General features: G+C 45.9%; 1 protein-coding gene across 1 annotated transcript in view; it reads left to right on the forward strand.

Moving 5' to 3' along the window:
• MYO1E (myosin IE) overlaps nt 1–24,252 on the forward strand; it is a 115,824-nt gene that overhangs the window by 51,278 nt on the left and 40,294 nt on the right. The window contains exons 10-17 of the mRNA XM_034660908.1: nt 2,874–3,070; nt 5,924–6,004; nt 6,302–6,388; nt 8,797–8,883; nt 10,099–10,266; nt 11,399–11,484; nt 13,865–13,946; nt 18,633–18,739. Coding sequence (XP_034516799.1) covers nt 2,874–3,070; nt 5,924–6,004; nt 6,302–6,388; nt 8,797–8,883; nt 10,099–10,266; nt 11,399–11,484; nt 13,865–13,946; nt 18,633–18,739 — 895 coding nt within the window. The remainder of the gene's footprint in view (nt 1–2,873; nt 3,071–5,923; nt 6,005–6,301; nt 6,389–8,796; nt 8,884–10,098; nt 10,267–11,398; nt 11,485–13,864; nt 13,947–18,632; nt 18,740–24,252) is intronic.

Genomic DNA, 24,252 nt, shown 5'->3' on the forward strand with positions numbered 1-24,252 from the left:
TAAATGGGAATGGAAAGTACAAGGGACAATGCCCATCTTTTTTGCTGTGTACCTGATGGATTAGAGAGCATGGAACCTCAACACCGAAGACCGCCCACATTTACCTTGCCATTTCTTTTAGATTTGTAAAACAGCATTTTGTGTTTGCTACATCTTTTTAGTTTATCTCCTCTGTACTTCAGATGTACACAGAAAAGTTAATCCAACTTTGTCTTACACTTTAATGCAATAACAGAAATCTATTCTCATCAAAATGTGTTGAAGTGTTACTTTCTGGCAGGTTCTTTTATGTTCTCCATAACTGATTAACGATACCAGAGTTATAGCAGGTTTTTGAAATTAATCAGTGCCTCCTCCCTCCCTCGCTGCGTCCCCACAGCCTCCTAGCTTCTGTACTGACGTCCTTCTCCAGCCACACCTGCACACACCCTCATGGAAATTCATAGCCTGCAGGAAGTCCATATGAGCAGCCCTGTAATTTCAGCACCAGGGCAGCCACTGAAGAAAATGTAGGGCCATAAAAGCTTGTACTTGAAAAACATGGCATGGATTTTTTTCCAAGCAAGTACTAGATTTCCTCTCTAAACTTCTTAGGGGTCTCCCTAAGCTTGTGGCTCTGATTCTTGGCTAGATTCCATGCCTTGTTTTTCAAGTGCCTGTGGTCCTTCACTCCTGCCTTCCTCTGCAGTAGCTTGGGGGACTCAGACTTTAGTAAGTTTCTTTTTCAGTCTTATGTAAGGACCCAAGGACTTAGCCCTTATGTTGTGTTTCTTTAGTTATGGTCATAAAGACAATGGCATAAACATTTTTACCAAATATTTTAACTGTGTCCCTATTTTAACAAGATAGGGGCTTGGCAGAAGCCCACATTTTACAAAACAGACAAATGGAGGCTAATTATTCATTGTATCAAGGTATTCACTGTGTGTAGTTACCATGAACAGTGAGGGGCCCCTGGTGAATTTACTACACACCATTGGTAACAATATCCACTTTATCAAGTGAGATGTGTATGTATCGCCTAACTGCCTGGTGGTGGTGATAATAACCAACGTTATAGCTTCCCCTTAGTAAAGGCCTCTTGTATGTCAGACACTTTGGTAAATGTCTCTCGATTCTTCCAACAACCACGCATGAGTCTAGTCTGGCTTATGGGCATCTTAGGTCCTTGCCCTGTGCAAAGGTTAAGTTTCAGTTTTGTGGAAGACACGTCCAGATTCCTAAACATGTGTGTTAACATGAAAACCAAACTAAAGGAATTGGCCTTTGGCAAATGGCCCTTTGTAAAAGGAAGCCCTTCTACTAGTCAGAGCATTTCTGTAGAATGCTAGCATAGATAATAAATACCTTGTTCTGGCATTACGCTTCTTCAAAATGCATTCACTGACTTAATCTCGTTGGAAGGTACCTACTGAGAAATGTCAGCCCGTTCATTCTAACACCATCTGTGAAATTCAGATTATCTTTTATTGGGAGGCTTGTGATTTTTGAGCATTATCATAAAATGTTTAACAAAATCCTTTTATCAGAAACTCCTGATACAGTTTTATGGGGAAAAAGAAGACTCCTATCCAAGTTTAGAGTTTGGATTTGTGTGCATGAAAATCTTTCATTCATACTACAAAAAAATCTGAGCATTCTTTCATGACCCAGAATGGTGTCCTTTATTCACTTTAGAGTGTTTTGAGCAGAAATCAAGAAAATCCATTTATATCCCTGGTCCTCCTCTTGGCAAGTTTCATGGCCTGAAGCGAGTTACGAAGCCGCTCTTCAGCTCTTCTCTTCGAAGACCAGAGCTATGTTACTCCGTGTCCTTACGACAGGATGGGTCTGCTGTGAGATGAATAGCGCCTGTGCCTTCTTCCATTTTGTGCCATCTGCCTCTCCCAGAGAAATCTCATAGCTCCCATCCCCACCCCCACCCCCTCCCAGAAGTCATTCAGGCCCCCTTTGACTCCAGCCCAAATTTATCCTGCCATTCAAGGACCTCCACTGTCAGAGTTCACCCTAACCTTGTAACCACCTACCTTTTCAGCTAGAGCAGTGCTGGTCTGCTTGCTGCACCTTGACCGTGTCTCCTACCCTGCTTCCTCCACCCCATGCACATCCCGTTGCACTCCCCTCTTCTCTCTTCCTCTGCATCTGTACAAATCCTGTTCATCCTTTCAGGCCCCACAAGAATCCCACGTTTTCCTTGACTACCCCAGCAAGTCATAATAGCTTCCTGTTCTAAATGCCTCTAGGACTTTATTATCTAGACTTCTTAATTTGGTAAGCTATCCATGCCTCGTCTAGACTGTCTTCAAGATTTCTTAATATTTTGTGTTCTGTCCTCTCTAGTAACCCTACGTGTGGTAAGCACTCAAGAAATAGGTGATTATTATGATATTGTAATTATTACTTCATGATTCCAGGTGCCTCAACATCTTTGGGAATGATGCTATGAAAACACCATACAAGAAAGGAAGAAAACAATTTTTGGAGCCAAAGAAATGTCTCTTAATTTAGTTCCTTCCGGGCTGCCTTGCTGCAGGCCTGGAAAGATGTCCATTTTAGGCTTGTTAGCTGTGATCTCAGCAGGGGGGGTTGGTTCACCATCCTTCTTGGATCACCGATTGGTATTATTGGAAGTCTCAGCCGTCATAGGAATTGACTCATGTAATAGAACAATTGAGAAAAACAAAATGGATGTGTGTGTGTGGGACTGCAGATAAGCAGTCTCCAGTAGGGTGAAAGTTTTTTTGGAGGGGGGGGCAGTGCTGGTGTCTTGTAAATGTACGTGTGTGTGCGCGCACACAAAAGTGCCTCCACGTGTTTGCAAAATGAATTGTTAAAATTCCAAAGACAATCATGTTTTATTTTGTTTTCTATAGTTTTGGCTTTTCCTGCATATCTTCTGGGGATAAACCAGGACAGGTTGAAAGAAAAGCTTACAAGCCGGCAGATGGACAGCAAGTGGGGAGGCAAGTCCGAGTCCATCCACGTGACACTCAACGTGGAGCAGGCCTGTTACACCAGGGATGCCCTCGCCAAGGCTCTGCACGCCCGAGTCTTTGATTTCTTGGTAGATGTAAGTAAACACGAGTGAATGTTGGTGGCATTTCACATCTCAGCTATAAAGAGTAAAACTACCAAGGGCTTTGTTTTCATGTTTTGGCCTGTTCCTTATAACCATTAGCTTACTCTTCCACTTTTTATCCTTTCACCCTGGATCACTGAATCCCACTTTTGCTTCTAGAATTGTCCAGCAAGACATTTAATATGGTAACAGCTTCTTAGGGCCACGATATTTAGTAAAGCCAGAGCTACAGAACAGAAAAAGGGGAGACCCATGGTCATGAAACTTGGTTGACCCTTGAGCCTAAATCTTTAGAATACTGTATTGGTCATATTAACCCAAAAATTTAGTGGCTTAAAACAATAGACATTTTTTTTCTGTCACAGTTTCAAAGCAAGTGACTTAGCTTAGTGGTTCTTAGTGGATAAGGCCGAAGTCAAGATGTTGATTGGAGCTACGGTCATTTCAAGGCTTGACTAGGCGTGGAAGGTCTCATTCTAAGATGGTGCGCTCTTATGGCTGTTGGCAGGACACCTCAGATCCCTGTTGCATGAGCCTTCTTTTGGGCTGTTTGAATATCCTCCCAGCACGGCAGTTGGTTTCCCCCAGCGGGAGTGATCTAAGAGAGAAAACACAGAAGAAGCCACGAAGCTTTTAATTTGTAAGCTTGGACTCAAATATTGACACTCTGCCATATTTTGTTTGTTAGAAGCAAGTCACTAAGTACAGCCCACAGTTAAGGGGAGAAGAATTAAGCTCTACCTTTTTAAGGGAAGAGTATCAAAGAGTTTTTAGATATATTTTAAAACTATCATAAGGGCGCCTGGGTGGCTCAGTCGGTAAGCGTCTGCCTTCGGCTCAGGTCATGATCCCAGCGTTCTGGGATCGAGCCCCGCGTCGTGCTCCATGCTCAGCCAGAAGCCTGCTTCTCCTTCTCCCACTCCCCCTGCTTGTGTTCCCTCTCTCGCTGCCTTTCTCTCTGTCAAATAAATAAATAAAATCTTTAGAAAAAGTAAAAAATAAAAAAATAAAACTACCATAGACTGATTTCATAATGGCATAAGCATATATACTTGTATACATATCTATATGCATATGTATACATGTGTAACGCATATAGATTACGAAAATTAATCTTTCAGCAGTATGGAATTGCCAGTGTCCGGGTGTGCTAATCACTGTAGCCTGTAAATGGTAGAATAAAATAGCAAACACTTCTACAACCCTTACTACGTGCCAGATGCCATTCTAAGTATTTTAGAGGAAAAATAATGTGATTCTTCCGACCGCTGCGTGACTTAGTATTATTATCCCTGTTTCACAGACAGTTGAGGCACAGAGAGGCTGAGGGGCTTAGCCAAAGTCACCCTACTAGTACGTGATAAACCTAGGAATTACACCGAGGTAATTGGGCCGTGTTCTAGCTGTTCTACTCCTCTGCCTTTTATATCGTCAAGCTAGAAAGAACCGTAGGGGGACCCTCAGGCAAGAACAGCAGCATGGCCGTGCGCTCCAAAAAATCCGTTTGAATCCTGGCAACAAGGTCTGTAAGGCCTAATGTGTGGTTAGGTGTGGTTAGGGTTGAGTAGGGCAGGGCAGGGTAGGGTACTTATTTTGTGTACTTTCTGTGGAAGGTCAGGGTCATACTAAACATTAGTCATCCTTTTAACTTGTCCAGACTCCTCATTTTACTGACAAGGGAATCTCAAGCCTAGGGACTGGTGGATTTGCCCGAGGCCGTTCAGCAAGAGAGTGGTGCAGAATGGACAGTAGAGCCCACGTCTCTCGTCTCTCTCGTCTCTTTGTTCACCGTGCCTTCCGGTGCCGGGCTTCCTACCTGACTTTCTTTTTGCCTGCCCTTTATTGTTTGTGTGGTAAAAGCAGATGACGCCCCATGTAATAAGAGCTGACATTTCCTGGGCACTGAGCACGCACCAGGCACTGGCCGAGGGCTGTGTGTCATGACGCATTAGCTCACGAAAGAGGCCACGTCATTTTCTTGGCCCCAAATGCACCTCTGGTGCTTCCACACTCATCCAGGTGCTCACCACCCCTGGGAACTTTTCTCCCCTGTCCCTCCCTGCCTCGCCGCCCTTCCTGAGGCCCCTGGTGGAACCTGCACGCACCCTCTCTCGTTAAGTCTGGCCATTGGCTTGTGTGTCCCTTCTCACAGTGATCCAGAACACAGGTGTAGTGGACGTCATGCCATTCCAGGGAACCCCAGACCCTGCCTCTGGCCCGGGGCAGCCTTGGGGATTCTAACGTCACTGTCGTTGGCAAAATCATAGCAAGGATTCAATGAAACACATGGAAAGCGCTGAGCAAAGCCTGGCAAGTGAATGGTAAATATACGGAGGCTGCTTATATTCTCATCACTTTCATAATAGTTGCTGGTATTATTATCTGCAGCCCACTCACCCTCTCTCTAAGCTCCCGGCACCAGACATTGATGTCCCTCCCAGCTGTGTTAGGGGCCATTAAATGGCTACTGGACATGCTCAGTGGAAATAATACCTATTGGATGTTGTCTTTTTTGGTTTTTTATAAGAAGTAGGTTTTACTTCAGTCATCCAAGATGACATTTTCTTCCAATTCGCCAGACTTCCTGAGAAAAACGAAATGCTGGAAGTTAATAGCTTTCATCATTAAGCAATAGTAGCTTTTTCAGATCCTGGTGGTTTCCCGGAGTACTTGACCTTGCAGCAAACCTCTTTTTGAAGCTGCACGTCCCCTCTCTTCTTGTCCTGTTTCCATCAGGCCGTAGCATTTGCTGTTTATAGTCTTGCTTCCCTTTCCCCCCATGCTTGCCCCCTTTCTAATAGGAAAGAAAAGGAGTTAATTGCTGTGCTGCTTACTTTCTTCTAGTCCATCAACAAAGCAATGGAGAAGGACCATGAAGAATACAACATTGGTGTCCTGGACATCTATGGCTTTGAAATATTCCAGGTAAGACCAGTTTGAACAACTGGGGCCGTGGGAGGGTGATGCATTTCATCTGGCTTGAAAGAAACAATTCTAGGTAATGGGAAAAAACCCACTACAGTTCATTTTTGCCTCTGTAAGTTGTTCATGTCCCTTTACTAAATTAGTTTCTCCTAAATATAAGCTATGTTGCTGTCTACCGATGCCTCCAAGATTTCTGTTAAGGCTTCTCACATTGAAACATTGCACTTAACCACTTAAGAAATGACTTTATAATGATTTCACAGAAACAGTTACATGCAAGTAACTTTTTTTTTCCAGAAAAATGGCTTTGAACAGTTCTGTATCAATTTTGTCAATGAAAAATTACAGCAGATTTTTATTGAACTGACATTAAAGGCAGAACAGGTAAGCAGTCCCTCTTCTTTCTTCTTGTGTTATTTCCAGTGTGTTGTGTTTAAAAGATATGAAAGTCTCTCTTTTGGTACTAGATTCAAGTTTTAGTCTTGTATTAGGAAATGTACTTAATAAAGTCAGGCAGAAAAACCATATGCCATTGTGACATTTTAGTCTATGAAATGTAAACACCATCTGCTACAGTTTCTTTCTCTTTTAAGCAAATGATGTTGTGAAGTTGGACTTATTACTGGCTCCTTTTACTACTCTGACTCATTGACCGGGTGGAAAATGGAAACCTAGTTCCAACCCCAATTGTCGATGGCATGCACCGTGTTCCAGAAGAAAAACTTGGGTTTTCTCAGATTTGCTCTTCTCCCAGTCTCCCTTGAAAATCAGTGTGGCTTTAATGGAGCTCGCAGTTTTCATTCTGACTTGAAGTCACATGCCTGGTTATAGTTTCTCCTCAAAGTTCAGGACAGGCTCCCTTTGATTCTGGGTTCCACGTTGTTTTGGATTCCTAGGGTTGCTGTTCAGCGTACCACCAACCGAGTGGCTTAAAACAACAGAAGCATCTTCTCTCACAGCTCAGGAGACCGGAGTCTGAAGCCAAAGTGTCCCTAGGGCCACACGCCTTCCTGGCCTCTTCCAGTTTCTGAGGCTCCTGGCGGTGTTTGTCCTGTGTCAGGTGTAACTCTGGGCTCTGCCTCTCCATTCATGTGACTTTTCCCCCTGTGTCTCTCTGTGCCCAAATCTCCCTCTTCTTTCTCTTGTAAAGACACCAGCCATTGGATTAAGGGGTCTCCCTACATCCAGGATGACTTCATTTACAAGATCCTTAGCTTACCTATATCTCAAAGACCCTGTTTCCAAACCTCACATTTCGAAGTTCTAGGTGGACATGAAAAATCGGGAGACCCATTCAACCCACTACACAGGTGAAAGCTATTTGGGGGACATTAAGTCACAGAAGTGTTCGTGCCTCTGCTTGGGAATCCCAGTGAGCAACGGTTTCCACATAAATCTCTGCCCTGATGTTCTAGCCTTCCATCCCGTCAGAGCAGCTAGAGCAGAACAGCCAGGATAAAGGGTGGTAGGGACTGAGACTGGATGATGTAGGCAGAGGCTAGGTCATATAGGAACGTTGTCCAGCATGGCGAAAGCCTCAGCTTTTGTAGGAAGTATGATGGGAAACCCTGGGGGAATTTTGAGCAGAGTGACATGGTCTGATTTGTATTTTTGAAAAGGTTATTCAGGCTCTCTAGACTTATGGAGTGGGCTGAGGAGAAGACAAACAGGAGTGGAAGTTTAAAAACCAGTTAGGAGACTGGGCAAGAAATGGCAGAGGTGTGGACAATGATGGTAGCAGTAGAGGCGGTAATACCATGAGAGGTGGTCAGATTGGGCATGTGTTTTGGAAAGTGAGTCAACATGACTCGCTTAAAATAATTAGCAAGGAGCCAAGAAGGAAGGAGGAATTAAAGATGATTGCTCCCTTTGTAGCTTGAATCACAGGGCCGGTGGTGAGGCAATTTGCTGAAGAGTGAAATTAGGAGAGTTGGTTGGTGATGGTGGGGAAATGCAGAATCAGATCTCCGCTGAACAAGTTAGATTTATAAGGCCCATGACACATCTGAACAGAGACTCTAATGTATAAAATATGCATGACCCTGGAACTCAGTGGGGAGGTCTAGACTAGAGAAATGAATTCAGGGGACATTCACCTCCAGGTTCTATTTAAAACCATAGGATTGATTGAAATCCCCCTAGAGAAGCAGGGCTGAGCATACAGGAAGGCTGGAAGATTGAGTCCAGAGACTCCATCAGGTAAAGATCGGGAAAGAAGCTAACAAAGCAAGACTGGTGGGGAAGGAGGGAAACCAGAAGAACATGGTGGTGTTCATCAAGTTAAATGAGCAACTGGCCTGACTGATGGGCCCTCCCCTGGGGTTCCTAGAGGCTAATCCGTACTGCCGTCCTTACGTTAAATTCAGAGATGATTTTGTAACTGGACCTATAGGTTAAGCCATATTAAATTGCTATTGCTTCTATATCAAAAATGATTGTGTGGTAACAAATTTCATAGGGTTCAAATGAAAAATTAGACATCTGGCTGGCTCAGTTGGGAGAGCATTGGACGCTGCATCTCAGGGTCGTGCGTTCGAGCCCCGCATTGGGCGTAGAGTTTACTTTAAAAAAACAAAGAAAGAAAGAAAAAGAAGAAAAGAAAATTACCAAACAATGAAATGTCCCTTTTCTGTCCCTCTTAGAAAAAAAAAAAAAGAACATTCCCATTTTATGTCAAAGGGCATTCAGATTTTTCTTTCATGGCTATCTCTGTGCCTTTGGTAGTCGTCTGCATGGATCTCCAGCTAATCTTCACTGGGTCATAATGTGAGTCCCCACTTTCTGTCCCTCAGGAAGAGTATGTTCAAGAGGGCATAAGATGGACACCCATTGAGTACTTCAATAACAAAATCGTGTGTGACCTCATAGAGAACAAAGTTGTAAGTACCAGGCTGGTGTGTCTCTTCATTGCACGTGGATTTATGTCAAGTGGGTGTGTATTGTCTTGTGTCATTGTTTTAGAGTAGGGGAGGTGACAACTCTGATTTGCAGAGAATTTTAGCAATCCCATCAGTTGTGTGTATAGATGTCAGTGTAGTAATATGAACACGTGTGTATGAATAAAATGCCAATTTACAAATGGCAGTTGTCACTGAATTCTGAGAGAAGACGTCCATGACTTAAATGGGTAGCACAGAATGAAGAGGCACAGAATTGACCCTGCTTTCTGGACAGTCTATACAGCTTCTAGGACTTAGCCCTAAAATTTATCCAAAAGAAAACAAGAAGGGTGTAGGCAGCGATCCCCACAGTACTGTTTGTTTGGTTTGGTTTTTTACACAAGTCCAAAACTGGAAGCCGTAAAACCATCCAAAAGACAATTCAGGTGTTAAATAAACTATAGCATATCAGAGCAGGAAAATATAGGCATTAAAATAGTAAGTATGGGGGCACCTGGGTGGCGCAGTCATTAAGCGTCTGCCTTCGGCTCAGGGCGTGATCCCGGCGTTCTGGGATCGAGCCCCCATATCAGGCTCCTCCGCTATGAGCCTGCTTCTTCCTCTCCCACTCCCCCTGCTTGTGTTCCCTCTCTTGCTGGCTGTCTCTATCTCAGTCAAATAAATAAATAAAATCTTTAAAAAATAAATAAATAAAATAGTAAGTATGAAGGCTATGAAAACATGAAGATTGTTTATAAAATAGTGCTATGCGAAAAAATAATGCATGAGAGAATGTGTCCGCTCTGTAACTGTGTAAACCATGCCTCTGTGGGTAACAGGCTAAAAGCGAACATTAAGAAATGAATTAGGGTCAAGGAAAATGTCTTCATTTTTCTTTTGGGTTTTTAACAACTTGGTACAAATAGGAGTCAGCAGATAGTGATCCATATAAGAGTTTGGATAGAACTTCAGGGAAGTTAAACCTTTTTTTTGTTTTTTTTTTTTTAAATGGACTTTCCTCCATCATTAGCTCTAAGTGGTAACTCCCATATGGGATTATTAATGGCATTCTTGCTCAAAGGGAAAGACTGACTTTCAAGATGGTATCTTGAGTCTGGGGAACTGTTTCCTTGCTTAAGAAAAGACCTGATAAGCCACTGAACTGGGGCTTTCAACAGTCACTGAACTGGGGCTTTGCTGTCTTGGTCCCATCAGAACCCTCCCGGGATCATGAGCATCCTGGACGACGTGTGCGCCACGATGCACGCGGTGGGGGAGGGGGCAGATCAGACGCTGCTGCAGAAACTTCAGATGCAGATCGGGAATCACGAGCACTTCAACAGCTGGAATCAAGGCTTCATTATTCACCATTATGCTGGAAAGGTATGTTCAGAGAGCGGGGGTCCCACGGGAAAGTGGAAGTTACCCTTCCCAATGTCTGCCTTTATGTTTTAAGCCTTTGGGTCTGTGACCTGTTTTCTCATGAAGCAGCTGATAAATAGCCATATAGTTTCATCTGCTTCGCTGTATTTTGTTCATTCAGCATCCATCCATTCGTTCAACAACATGGGACCTATGGAGTACTTGCAGAGGCAGGACAAAGGGTAGTAGACACTACTGCATATTTTTAAATCATGAATCGCCCTGGCGTGTGTATTAACTGCTGAAGGAATGGATTTTCGTCTTGCGTCTTGCCGCAGTCACAAGCCTGTTTCCCTCACCTGCCTATGCCTGCTGGGAGTATACATAAGGCTTGCTTTGGGGTCCCCTTGGCTGGCTCACTGGTAGAGCATCGACTCTTGATCTTAGGATCATGAGTTCAAGCCCCATGTTAAGCATGGAGCCTACTTAAAATAAGTAAATAAAAATAAGGCTTGTTTTTGATGTTGGTCCTCATAAGATGCATAATTACTGGGTACCAGGCTTTGTCTAGGTGCCACCGATACAAAGATAAGTAAGTCGAGGCATGATATTTAGGGTTTTCTAATCCTATGGACATCCACTGGTCCCACCTTTCATCCCATCTAATCTCTTGTTAACTGGGGTCCCTGAGCATGAGTTTTATGCTGACTTGATCCAATTATGATGCCATTTGTAGAAAAAATTGCAGAACCTCAGATGACATGCCCCCTTTCAATGGATTAATGAGCAGAAGTTGTTTTCTTTTATTCTGCTGTAGTGAAAATTTAGGGAAAGAATTAGGTTTATTGCTTCGACACTCCTGTGGCTTCACTGGAGAAGGGGTATGTGGTCATGTTAGCTGAAGTCCTGGTCGTAGATCATCTGGGCCATGTAGGCAGCCGGATACCATTCATCAGCTCCACAGACCGTCACCACGTACGTTAGCTAACAAGTTAAATAAAACATGCCCAGCCTTAATGTGACAGTTCATGATGAAATCCCAGTTGTACATCTGGAAATATTCACATTCTGGTAAGAGCCATGCCAACTTGAATTTTTTGGTTCAATGAAATACTTAGAGGATAAAATTAGATTTCTTTCCATTCCTGGCCAGGTATCCTATGACATGGATGGCTTTTGTGAAAGGAACCGTGATGTGCTTTTCATGGATCTGATCGAGCTTATGCAGAGCAGTGAGCTGTAAGTGTGTTTTGTCTTATCTGACATGGAATAGAGGTCTGATCAAATTTTTAGTATTAAAAAAGAAAACAAACTTGTGGCATTCCAGTGGTCAGCAGTTTGTTCCTTTGAACTCTCTGGTGTGGATTATCGTGGACAATTTGGTTATTCAAAATAATTTTTTTTCTCCAATCCCATGTACTCCTAACCCCTCCTGCCTCCAGATTCTACATGCTATGTGCGTGCCCTTCAGGGCTCCTAGCTTCATCGTTTTCAGCAGTGTCATCAGGGAGAGGCGACTATCCTGGGGTTGGGTTGGGATGGCCATTTCTGACTAAGAGTGGAATGTTCTGGTTCTGTGATACTTTGCCTTCAGAATATCATCCTAAGAATTTTCCATGGTCACTTAATTTTTTGAATGGCTAATGGCTTAGCAGGCTGTGAGATGACGTGTCCCCAAAGCATTTGGGAAATGGCTCAAGAAGTTTGGGAGGGGCAACTTAAGAGGGATTTCCTCAGAGGTTTGTTTTAACTCCCAAGACCCTGTCTGAGCTCTAGGGGTAGAAACAGGAGCGGTGTCCATCTGCCTGGCAACCTGCAGGAGCTCCCAGGACCAGCCCTGCTCTGTCCTCTCCTCCCTTCTTCCCTGCAAAGGTTCCCAAGATCTTGGGTAATGGATATAAAGTATGATTTACACGGTCAGGCCTGGATATGCCAGGCAAACACAATATTGTACAATCTTCCAGATTTTACAGTTTTTAGAGTGGCCTCCAAGTGGGAGCTGCCCTTGGAGGCCCTGTTACTCAAGTTGTTGTAAGATTAAGGTGAACTTCCTTAGTTAACAGCCCTGCGCCTGACAATTTTCTAAAAAAACCCGAGCATGCTTTTCAGGCTTTGGCTGGAAGTTGTTCTTCTCCATTTCATTCTCTTCCCCTCCCCGCCTCCCACCTTCCGTGGCCCTCATCTCCCTGTGCCGTACTTCCCTGAGCTCACGCCCCCAGCTTTGGAGCTCCCGAATTTGTTTTCATTTGAAAACGCAGAAAATCGATTTGCTCCTCTCTTAAAAAGGTCAGCCGCAAGTCCTGCCTCATGGATTTTTATGCCTGTCAGGTGCAGACACGCTTTCAGATTTTATTTGAATTATTAAAATTCAATTTGAGAGCCGAATTTGAGAGCTGTTGACACATCCACGTAAACTCCTGTCCTATAGACACGGACTATTGTTTATTAAACACATTTGCTGCAAAAATCTATAATCGCGTCTGGTCAAGTTAAAAGTAGATTGTGAGGGGCGCCTGGGTGGCACAGCGGTTAAGCGTCTGCCTTCGGCTCAGGGTGTGATCCCGGCGTTACGGGATCGAGCCCCACATCAGGCTCCTCCACTATGAGCCTGCTTCTTCCTCTCCCACTCCCCCTGCTTGTGTTCCCTCTCTCGCTGGCTGTCTCTATCTCTGTCGAATAAATAAAAAATAAAAAATCTTTTAAAAAAAAAAAAAAAGTAGATTGTGAGGAGACTTCCTAGAAAATTCGAGATGGCTCCAGAGCCATTTAGGAGGAATTGAATTTGAGTGTCAGATTGCTGGTTTACATGGATGACTTTATTCAGTCAGCACATATTGTCAGGCACCCACTGTGTGCCAGGCTGTGTTCCAGGCACGAGGGACACTGAGTTTGCTGGGACATCGTCCCTGCCCTGTGTCTTGGTGCATACGAACAAATGCAACTCGATTGGAGCGACTAATGAAAATCTATTCAACATGCAAAGGCCTGGTGAATTACTACTGCTCTGCTTAAAATGACTTGTACTCAAAAGCACAGTTTGTCAGCGTTTTTGGCAGGGGTGAGAGGCACCGTGTACTACTGGCACCGAGTAGGCAAAAGTCACCAATGCTGCAAGATATCCTACAATGTAGAGGGCAGCCTACCCCTCCCCCACCGAAGAATTCTCCAGCCCCAGATCCCAGTATCAGTAGCGCCAAGGTGGAGGAACCCTGCCTTAGATCAGAGCAGAATCTGCACTGGATCTCAACAGTTCATACACACGCCCGAGCTGCAGTCTGTCGGACTAATCTTAACTCAGCAAATCCGTACTGACCCCTCCATGTGTCCTCTGGTCAAGGTGTACCTCGGTCCCAGTGAGTGGGCAAGTTCGAAAGGCAGAGTTTTAAAATGTATTTTCCAGGCTTAGATGCTAAGATCCTTAGATCTTAGAATTCTTCGTTGCTCTTGTCCACTGCTTATTTCCCTGGGTCACACCTTGATGGCTCGTGCTTTGAGTCCGATGGCCTTTCTGGAGCCCAGGTTATGTGCTTCTGGCCTTCCTTTCCATTCTCCACGGAAGCAGGCTTTCAGCCCCCGAGGTACCCCTGATTGCTAATCCGTTCTCTTTCTTCCTTTCCAGACCTTTTATAAAGTCCTTATTTCCGGAAAATCTGCAGGCTGACAAGAAAGGGCGCCCAACTACTGCCGGGAGCAAAATAAAGGTTTGTTCTATTTGGGGAGGTAGGGTTCTCTAGGAGTCGGGAACGGCACCCCAGGCCAGGATGAGGTCAGTGAGCTGCAACAGCCTGGTTACAGAAGATGCCCAGAGGTAATGCTGCTGCTTGAAAAAAAGGGACAGGGTGCAGGCCGAATATGACTCGGGCCATCCTGAAACCCCAAACGGATATTACATACCTCATAGCTTCATAGTCAGCAGATGGTAATCAGCTACTTTCTAAGAGGAAATGGTTGTAATCAGAATCTGGAATCAGAATTCACATTAAACGATCAGAGAAAATTTTAGGATGGCGAGCCACGTTTTAGATTTTGATGACCTTTTTCCAGACTGGACCCCAACACTTGCCGATTACAGAACTTCACGTACCTGGAGTCCTCCCGGGTCTCACGGGGGCGGTTTATGCCCCCTCCCCACTGGATGTTGCAGACCCCTCCTTCCTGCAGAAGGGAAGGGGCCTTGACGTCTAGAAGGAGTTCCTCCCATGATTTTGGGGGAGCCCCTGTGGAGAGTGCACTGTCATCTCAGCCACTGTGTGATGAAATTCATTGTCCCTAATTACACTCAGAATTTAGAGGTTGTGTCAAGCACACTTAATCATGTAATTCTGTGAGGAAGTCACTAAACTATTTTTAAAAAATCATACCAGTTAAGCACCACCCCAATTTTATAATCCATAGGGCCATCGAATGAGTAACAGTAGGGCTCGGGGCGTGGGGGTGCATCCATCGCATGTGTTGAAATCCCAGCTCTGGCTTTTATTAGCTGTGATTGCCAGCAAATTGCCTAAACTCTCGGGGCCTCTTTTGCTTCATCTGTAAGGTGGAGATCTGTGTACCCATCTCAAGGGGGGGCTGTGGTCTTGAATTCGAGGATCCATCTAAGGCATGTAGCACACTGCCCGGGACGTCACACACACCATGTACCGGGTCTCCTGTTACGCTCTGCTCCGTCGGCTCCTCCCCGTGCGCCACGCTTACTCCTCTTGGCTTCATTCGTGGTGGACTCTTGTCTGCGCGTGTCGGTGCCCCCTCCCTGGCTCTGTGCTCAGAGACCCTGCTCCACTTCCACAACCCCGGCCGTTGGACACCACGGTGGTTGTGGTCTGTTCTTGTCGCTGGCTCTCGGAGCGTTTCCGGTGTGGCAGCCTGCCTCCCCAGCCCCTGAGGGCAAGAACACTGGCTGGAGTAAAGGAAACAATGGATCATCAAAAGCTCATAGCAATGAGAAGATTCCAGGCAGGAGCAGCCTTCGGGTTTGGAGGAGGAAGTCAGGCGAGCTCGGTTTTGAGCTAGAGGGTAGAGTCCTCTGGGACTAGGGACAATCCTGTTCAGAGTGCTAGAGATGTGTGGTCGCCCTGGGCCGGTCTCTGGATGGGGTTCACTGGGGCAGGGAGTCCACGGCAGAGAGCAGATGCCATTCTCGTGAGGCCCCAGATAGTAATGTCTGTGTGAAGCTTCTGACTCATGCCTTTACTTCAAGGTCCTGGATAAGGATTAGCTCTGGGCTGGAAAATCTAGTCACAAGACTGTCACATTCAGATCCAAGGGCCCAGATCATCAAGGTTACGGTGACTCACTTTCAAGTGGTCTGGATTCTCAGTCGAGCTTATTCCCTATAAAACAGAGGGTGGAGATAGAGGCATTTTTCTCCTTGTTGGAAGACTTAACCTCTTTCTTCATATTCTGGTCCAGTTGAATGCTCAGAATTGCCACCTTCTGGGTCTACTCAAAATGCTCAGGATTGCAGGGACTGCAAAGCTGGCTGTTGTCTGGGGAAGTCCACCTCAAGTCAGCCAGCTTAAGTAGGATTGGTAATACTGTCCATATTCTCACCCCCAGGGGTCCCCTCCTTCATGGATTGACCCTTGTCCATCTGATGCTTTACCTCCACGTAGGAATGAAATCCTCCCTGTTCTGTAATCCCCTCTAGAACACCTCTTAGAGACACATAGCCATGGCTAATTTCTTAGACCTCTCATATCCACAGTATTTTGCAGATATTAAGTATCATCTTAATGATATCCCTGAAGTGCACACATTTAAAGGGACGTGGAATTCCTTAAAGGTGAAATTAACGTCCGAGGTAGTTTTCGTGTTGGGTATTCTATTATATTCTAATTCTTTAAAATCCAAACTGATATGTAGGATCTAACTAATGAATATTCATTTGGTGAGAACTCTGTTTTCTTATTTATAAATCATACTATGCTATATTTAATAGCACTTACTGATGTTGGGTTTTCACTAAATTCTATACTGTTGTGGTGAGAAGGGACCAGTTTTGTAATGAGAGTCAAGGAGCGACGCTATGGAAGATTGCACTGAGCTCAGCACTGCCCAGGGGGCCGGGCCTGCGGCTTCATCTAAGCAAGAGCGGACTCTGGAGGAGTAGATGTGTCAGGAGGCGAAAGCATCATGCAGGGACTGGACTCGCTGACTTTTAACATCTTTTCCAACTTTCAGATGAAGATATTAGAGGTCTTCTAGTTCAATCCACTTCATTTACAGATGGGGAAACTGAGGCCCAGAGAAATTTAGTGATTTGTCATGTAGCTTGCAAATAGTAGAGGCGGAACGCCAGCTCAGGCTTGCTAGTAATCTGTGTTGAAGGTGGAAGAACAGGGAACCTTCACCCTCACCCTTTTCTCGCTGTCCTGTCTGCATATTTTGCCTTATGCTTCTGTTGGGCAAGTGCCTTTGGTAGCCTTCTGTCCTCAATCCTGGACTGTTCCTGTCTAGAGTCTGGATAAATCCAGTTGCTGCTTCCCAACCACCTCAGGAGACATCTAAAGTTGACCCATAGATGAATTCAGGATAATTTGGATGGTCAGAGTATATTCCTATTTGCCAAACTGATTTTTTTCCCACAACCTCAAGGCTTTATCTACTCCTCACTCATTCTGTTAACTCCTCGTCTGTCACACCGAACTATCTCCTGTCTTCCTCAGGAAGGCAGGATAGCTTTGTGGTTAAGGAACAGACTTGGTATGCTGCACGCTTGAGTTCAAGCCTCAATGCTTGTCATTAAGTGCGCCATCTTGAGCAATACTTTATTTCTTTAGGGTGCCGTTTCCTTGTCTAAAAAAATCAGAATAGTAATATATCACTTAGAATCGTGAGGCAGAAATGAGAGGGTCCATGTGCCTCGCCCCTCGTGCACGTTCAGTAAGTGTCATCCCGTTACTGCTTGGAGCTAGGGAGACCCATGTCAGGTTCCAGGTCACTCAGTCACGCTTGCCCCTCTCTGCACTCACACTAAGGTGAAAAGAAGGTGTGCTGTTAAAAGCTTAGGACTGAGGAGTCTGCCAAGTCATTCTTGGAAATTAAAAAGGTTTGATAAAAGTAAAATATAAAAAATAAAAATAACAAGTTTGGGGACTGAAAAAGAAGCTTTGTTACGAGCAGGCCCTGCCCAGCTCCACCTCCAGTGTTGCAAAGATCATCAGATTTGTTCTCAAATACAATCGACTTCGACAGAGGAGATGGGAGTCCACTTACTTTTTCACTGTAGGGCTTTGCGTTGACCGTACCACCTCTGCAGCTTTGTCCTTGCTGCTAAGCATTGCCAAACATGCTATATTCTGCACATCTAAACAGAACATAATTCACCAGTGAACATCTTGCTTTGAATATACTCAAGAGTTTTTCTCAAGGGTTTCAGATTTCCCAAACCCATGAAAACAGCAAAGCCCTAATTGCAAGAGGGCCGTCTCCTGCAGACGGATCTCTTCTGCTGACTTGGTCATGGTTTTCCCTTCTTTCTATTTTCCTTTAGAGGTTTTCTCTCTTCACACTGATTTGCTCAGAAGGAGAGTTTGCGTGGGCCCCCTCCTCGGTCCCACAAGGGCTCAGCTGCGTGGTGGTGGGAATGCTGATGTGGGCCTTGCTCCTGTTTCTTCCGATTTGGAGATGCTCATGATGTGAAATGCATCATAAGCAATTCCAGCTTTATTTATGTAGCTTTCTCTGCTTGAGCGCAGTTTCCTTTCGGGAGCCCAGTACGCAGGTGGTGAGAGAGGATTTCATATGAGTATTTGGTGAAGGAGCAGGTTACCTACCTCTCAGAAGGCAGGTTTGTAAAAGGACATGCTGAGGAAGGTGAATGAAGTGAGATTTTTGATGTATGCCCCACCTTTTATGAATTTCCATCATTTTAATATGGTGATTCTTCATTGGTTGGATTGCCCAGAAAGAGAGTACAGGGGCCTTTGATGCTTTATTTTTGCAAATCGTTTCTCCTCCCCGCCCCATCCTGGCACCAAAAAAAGTTTATGAGAACCTTGTGTTTGCAAAGGCCCTCAATCAATATAAACTTAATTTGTTAATAACTGGCATGCTTCCTTGTTCCTCATGAAAAGAACTGTATGTGAAGATTTACTGGTTTTGTTGTGTTGCTTTATTTTATTAACAATACTAAAAAGACCTGGTTGTTTTCAAAAATCTAATTTCAAACCCGTGTGTGTTAAAATCATCATGTTAAAAATCATCATAAAAGTCAGTAGACCCTTAAGAAAGGAAGCAGACCAGAGGCAAGCTTAATGAACAAGTTGTCACGAAGGTTAATTTCTAGCTGTCTGTTTCTGCACTGGAGTTTCACAGCTCCCCTTTGAACGTCGGTCTGCTTGAGAGAAGGTTCCATGTTTCTGTCTGATGTTACTCTTCCTTTCTAGAAACAAGCCAACGACCTCGTGAGCACCCTGATGAAATGCACGCCACACTACATCCGATGTATAAAACCGAACGAAACCAAGAAGCCCAGAGACTGGGAGGAAAGCAGGTACGGTCAAGACGGCAGACGGGGAGGCTGAAGCCAGCTGAGGTGGGCCCCGCACAAGTTCCCTCTGCTCAAGACGTGCTACCCGATGCCAAGGGCAGAGGCAGTTTAAATGGTTTTCAGATGCATTTCATGTCCTTGTGTCTTAACTTTTTCATGACAAACAAGGCCTTTTCCCCCTTCCCCTTGTCTTTTCCTAAAATGTTACCAGTGCCATTCAGGTCAGAATTAGCAATTTATACTGTTGATCTTGGCTAGTCTGGGGACAGACGGGGGGAAAAAAAACAGCTTAATACTGCAGAGTCAGGATGGTTTTAAAATTAGTTTGAGGCCCTGTGTAGACATTCTTAGTCCACTTAGCTCCTTACTGGTACCCACAGGATGGGGCCTCGCATGCTCAGCTCAGGGTTCAGAGTGAAGGTCTAAAGAGCTGGTTACAAAGCAGTGTGTCATTTACTGTTGCTCTTGGGGGTCCTGGGGGCATACGCTAGGTTCGGTACCTGCCCCTGACGACTGACCGTGTTCCTGAGCAGAGCGGTGACTCCCACTGGAGGGAACAAGCCCCAGGGAGGCGTGTGACGTATGGCACGCTGCCAGCCCTCCCCGCTCTGGGTCCTGAGGAATCCTGGGCCACCATTCCTCCTCCAGCTGGCATTTAGGGATGTGGCCTGTGCAGGCTGGAATGGGGATGTTGAGTGGGAAAATGTTAAGGATGACTAGAGAATACAGTTTTATCCAACGGGGGGATCCATGGGCACATGGGGACCAGGACTGAGGCGAGGCGTTACGGTGATTGGACGGGCGGGAGGAGCCTGCCATTGTCACCGGACGGTCAGATCCCTGGACAGGAGCATACAGAATTACTGTCTTTTTTTCTTTTCTCTCTTGGAGAAAAGTAGATAGACTTAGGTGTCCAGTGACATATCAAGGTTAAGCTCCATGACGGCAAGACCAGGAGGGAAAGTCATGGCTGCAGCCACCCTCTCCGAGAGACGTGTGTAGGTCCATTCCCATCCTGCCGGCGAGATCCTTTCTGAGCACGGCAGGCGGACGAGACCTGGTCCGTTACAAGAGGGAATTCACTGTCGGCCGGTCGTTGTTTGTGTTTTGCCACTTCTTGGGCAGCCTGAGTCTGCTTTCTCACTCATGATGCTGCAGGACGTAGCAGCCGTCCGTTTCATCAGTCTGCAGTATTCTGGGGAAGCTCGTCAGTAGAGACACGCTCCCTCGAGTGTCGTTTCTGTCGAATGGCTGACCTGATTCCTCGTAAACACCGTCCGATCATGATACGGAGGCTCCATGAGCCACCCGCTGCCCCTAGCTGATCGGTCCAGCTTCCGATGACTCTTGCATTATTAGGCTCTACAGTCTTTCTCTCCATCGGTGTGACCTAGTCCGACATCTCTAATCTGCCCGAATAGTTATTCTCATGAATTTTCCATCTGACACCTTTTGTGTTGGCTCCCAGCAGTCATCACGGTTCCCTGCAATCTTCTCTCCCAGTGCAGTTTCTCTGGAGGAACCGGACGTGGAATCTGACCATCGCCCTTCTTGGTCATTCCCCTGGATGTACTTAATTTGCCTTCTGCTTTTCTGAAACGTGTCACTCAGTTTCTCCTTTGAGGCTAAGAGGGTAGTGGCACCATCACCCCTTCCCACCTGAAGATAGAAAATGTCTATTTATCTATCTATTTTGCCCTCCTACACTAGTCCTCAGGCTTGCGGATGCACCCGAGTGTCCCTTAGAGGCTTGTGAAAACTCCGGTTCCTGGGCCCTGCTTCTAGAGATGCTGATCCAGTGGGTCTGGGCGGGGCCCAGGAATGGGCATTTTTTTAACATTTATTTGAGAGAGAGCGCGCGCGCGCGAGCATGAATGGGGGAGGGACAGGGGGCAAGCAGACACCCCACTGAGCAGGGAGCCCGATGCAGGGCTCTATCCCAGGACCCTGGGATCAGGACCTGAGCTGAAGGAAGACGCTTAACGACTGAGCCACCCAGGTGCCCCAGGAACGTGCAGTTTTGAGAAGCTCCTCGGTGATGCTAGTGTGGATGGTCTGGGCCTCGTACTTTGACAACAGCTGATCTACAGCAAAGAGCTGGCCTGGGATTTGGAAGGACTGTATCGTGGTGCTGGCCTGTCACTAAGTGGTTTGAGTGAGAGACTTCATCTCCTCAGTCCTCAGTTTCTTCCTCAATAAACTAAGAGGGTCGGTTCAGATTTTGATCTCGTTCAGTCTGACAGAATGTCTCTCCCAGACCTGGGTGAGCTGTCAGCCTACCTCTGCCTGTCTCTGTGTCACTCCCACACTCCCCCCTCGCACATTCACGTGCACACGCACCGTTTACATCCTGTGCACGCATACACACACAGTAGAAGAGGGGTGACGTCAGCATCCTCGGAAACAGATTATGGGATCTTGGAAGCAGATGTAGTGCTAAGGGGTGTTTTAGGCCACCTGTCCCCCTACATCAAATCCCATCCAGCTCCCCTTCCCTGGCCCTTTGCAGTCAACATCATCTTAAATGAAAAAATCTCGCTCCCCCACAAATGTAACACCTCCCAGCACGCTCTCCCTTAGCCCGTATAGACGGCTCTGCTCCAAGTCCCTCGAGTACAGAAGTTTTGCAATAGCTGCTGGTTGAACATTTCCTAGTCCAGACGCTCTCTTCTCATAAAATCCAAACTGAGTCATTGAAATAGCAAAAACTGGAGAAATTAAAACAAAAATACATTTATTCAGTGAATCCCCATAGAATCCCCCACAGTGGTGTTTTCCATTTATTTATTTATTTATTTATTTATAAAATCACATCACTTACTTGAATTGCAGTAAGGAACTTCATAACATCCATTCGTGTAAACAGGTGTGAAGAAGTCTAAGGTATTTGTTGGTCAAGTGTTGATTTATATTGTATATAGGATTGCTTCTTGGGATGCACCCCTCCCCCATCCCGGTTTTCAGGTTTATTGTGTGATAGATGGTTTCACTTCCTCTGAGTGTGAAGAGTTAGGGGCTGTGAAAGGACACTGCTTCGTTGGTGGGGATTACACGGTCAATTGAAGTTCTCGGTGGACAGGGTTACTCATTCCACAAGTTTATGGGGTGTGGTTTATTTTTCTTTTCCTGTTGAAAATGTGTTTTTGTTTGGCTCTGGCAAAGTTGCCTGCCCTGGGTTCTGAATTGCTGTTCTAGCAGAGTTCTCAGGCCTTGACCTACTTGCGTTAACGGCCAAGGGAACCACTGGGCATTGCCAGCCTGGCTGGTGTTTACTGAGAAGGGGACAGCACTCCAAGGATGTGCAAAAGTCAACTTGGATCCTTTGGTTACATAAAATGCTAAATAGTACAGAATTTGCTAAACTGATCGTCCCGTGGAAGAAAATTTCTATAAGATAATTTCCCGGTGATGGAAGTTACTGTGAATGAAACAGTGTTTTAACATGAGGCATATTCTTTCCTATGGGATTTATGGAAATGAAACGTTTCTACTTGAACGAGTGGGTGATGCAGTCCCTGCCTCAAAAGCTTGGGATAAAGCCAAAATTTACGAAAAATACTTAAAATGAGCAAATACCCGGGGCACCTGGGTGGCTCAGTTAAGCATCCGTCTCTTGGTTTCGGCTCAGGTGGCGATCTCAGGGCCCTGGCATCAAGCCCTGCATCGGGCTTCTCGATCAATGGGGAGTCTGCTTAAGATTCTCTTGGGGTCCCTGGGTGGCTCAGTGATTAAGCGTCTGCCTTCGGCTCAGGTCATGATCCCGGGGTCCTGGGATTGAGCCCCGCATCAGGCTCCCTCTTCAGCAGGAATCCTGCTTCTCCCTCTCCCTCTGCCCCTGCTTGTGTTCCCTCTCTTAATGTCTCTGTCTCTGTCAAATAATAAAATCTTAAAAATAAAAAAAAGATTCTTTCTCCCTCTGCCCCTCCCTCTGCTCATATGCTCTCTCTCTCTCTAAAATAACATCTTTTTAGGGGCGCCTGGGTGGCACAGCGGTTAAGCGTCTACCTTCGCTCAGGGTGTGATCCCGGCGTTATGGGATCGAGCCCCACGTCAGGCTCCTCTGCTATGAGCCTGCTTCTTCCTCTCCCACTCCCCCTGCTTGTGTTCCCTCTCTCGCTGGCTGTCTCTATCTCTGTCAAATAAATAAATAAAATCTTTAAAAAATATATAAATAAAATTAAATAACATCTTTTTAAAAAAATGACCAAATACCTCTGATTGACACCCTCATGTGTATTTTCCTTAGCAGAGAAAAGGCCAGTGGTGAGTTTTGGATTTGGAGGATAGGAGAAAAGAAAATTATTTTCCTGAATCTGATTTCTACTCCTTTTATTAACCGGATACGTGTCATGAATCAAGTGTGGATATTGAATATTACGTCTTTCTATAATGGTTGTTTTAAAAAGTAATTTTCTTGAGGGAGCTGACATTTCTGGATACTGGTCAAGTAAGACCAATCAGACTCAAGACTTTTCTTACACTTCCCTCCTTGTGTGACCTCATCCTTCCCGGGGCAGTCTAGGCTGCACCCCCTCTTCCAGATTAGTTTCCCACCTGCTCCTCTCCCACCTCCCTGGGCCACAGCCTTTCCCGCCTCTGTGCCTTTGTTTCCACTGTGCCCTCTGCCTTTCCCTCCTCTGCACCTGGTGATTTCAAGTCCTCCTTCCAGACCCAGGCACATGTCACCGTCTGAGAATCTCCTCCCTCTGAGAAATCCATTTCTTTCTCTAGTCTTCTGTCCTGGTTTACTTATTGTACCTGTGAATATATTAGCATAATAGCAGCTTTGTGTCATGCATGCCAGGAGCCAGCTCAGAGCTTTACATGGAATGTACCCAGTTAGGCAGAAAGAACTAACGTCACCACCCTCACTTTCCAGACGTGGAAAGTGAGGCATGGAGTGGTTACACAGGGGCAGAGCCAGGGCCATACCGGGAAGCCAGCCCAGAACCTGGCTGTGAGCCCCTGTTCCTCCTGCAAGGGCTTCAGCGGGAGCCACACTGTCCATTCTCGGCTCCCTAGCAGCTTGCGGGGTGCAGTGCAGAGCGGGGAATGCGGCTTGCTGAGAGCCTTGCTGGAGAGCCCAGCGTCAGCCCTGCGTGAGGCTGGAGGAAGCTGCTGCTATTAGCTTTCCAATGCAGCCGGTCATGAGGGGCCGTTCTCGGGGAGCCGTCGCCAGTGCAGCTTCACCCCAAATGTACTCAGTGGGGAGAAGGCGGGCTTCGTGCCTGCCGCAGCATAATTTCTCATTTCCCTCCAATACCGTGTTTCCGAGTGTCGGTATTCAACCAGCCCGGGGCATGTATGGCAAAGACCCCGCTCACCTCCCGGGCGGACGATCAGAAGCTGGTGGCCGGGATCTGCCACACAGTTTCCAGGACACTTTGTGTCTCAGGAAGGGGGAAGGCATTTTCACCAGTGCACCCCCCCCCCAAATCTACTAAGCCCTAATCCCCAAGGGACGGGGCGGGGGCATTTGCTCTGATGAGAAAATCCCGGGTGAGAACACAATCTAG

Source organism: Ailuropoda melanoleuca, chromosome 5, assembly GCF_002007445.2.
Source record: "Ailuropoda melanoleuca isolate Jingjing chromosome 5, ASM200744v2, whole genome shotgun sequence".
In the NCBI taxonomy this organism is placed as follows: domain Eukaryota; kingdom Metazoa; phylum Chordata; class Mammalia; order Carnivora; family Ursidae; genus Ailuropoda; species Ailuropoda melanoleuca.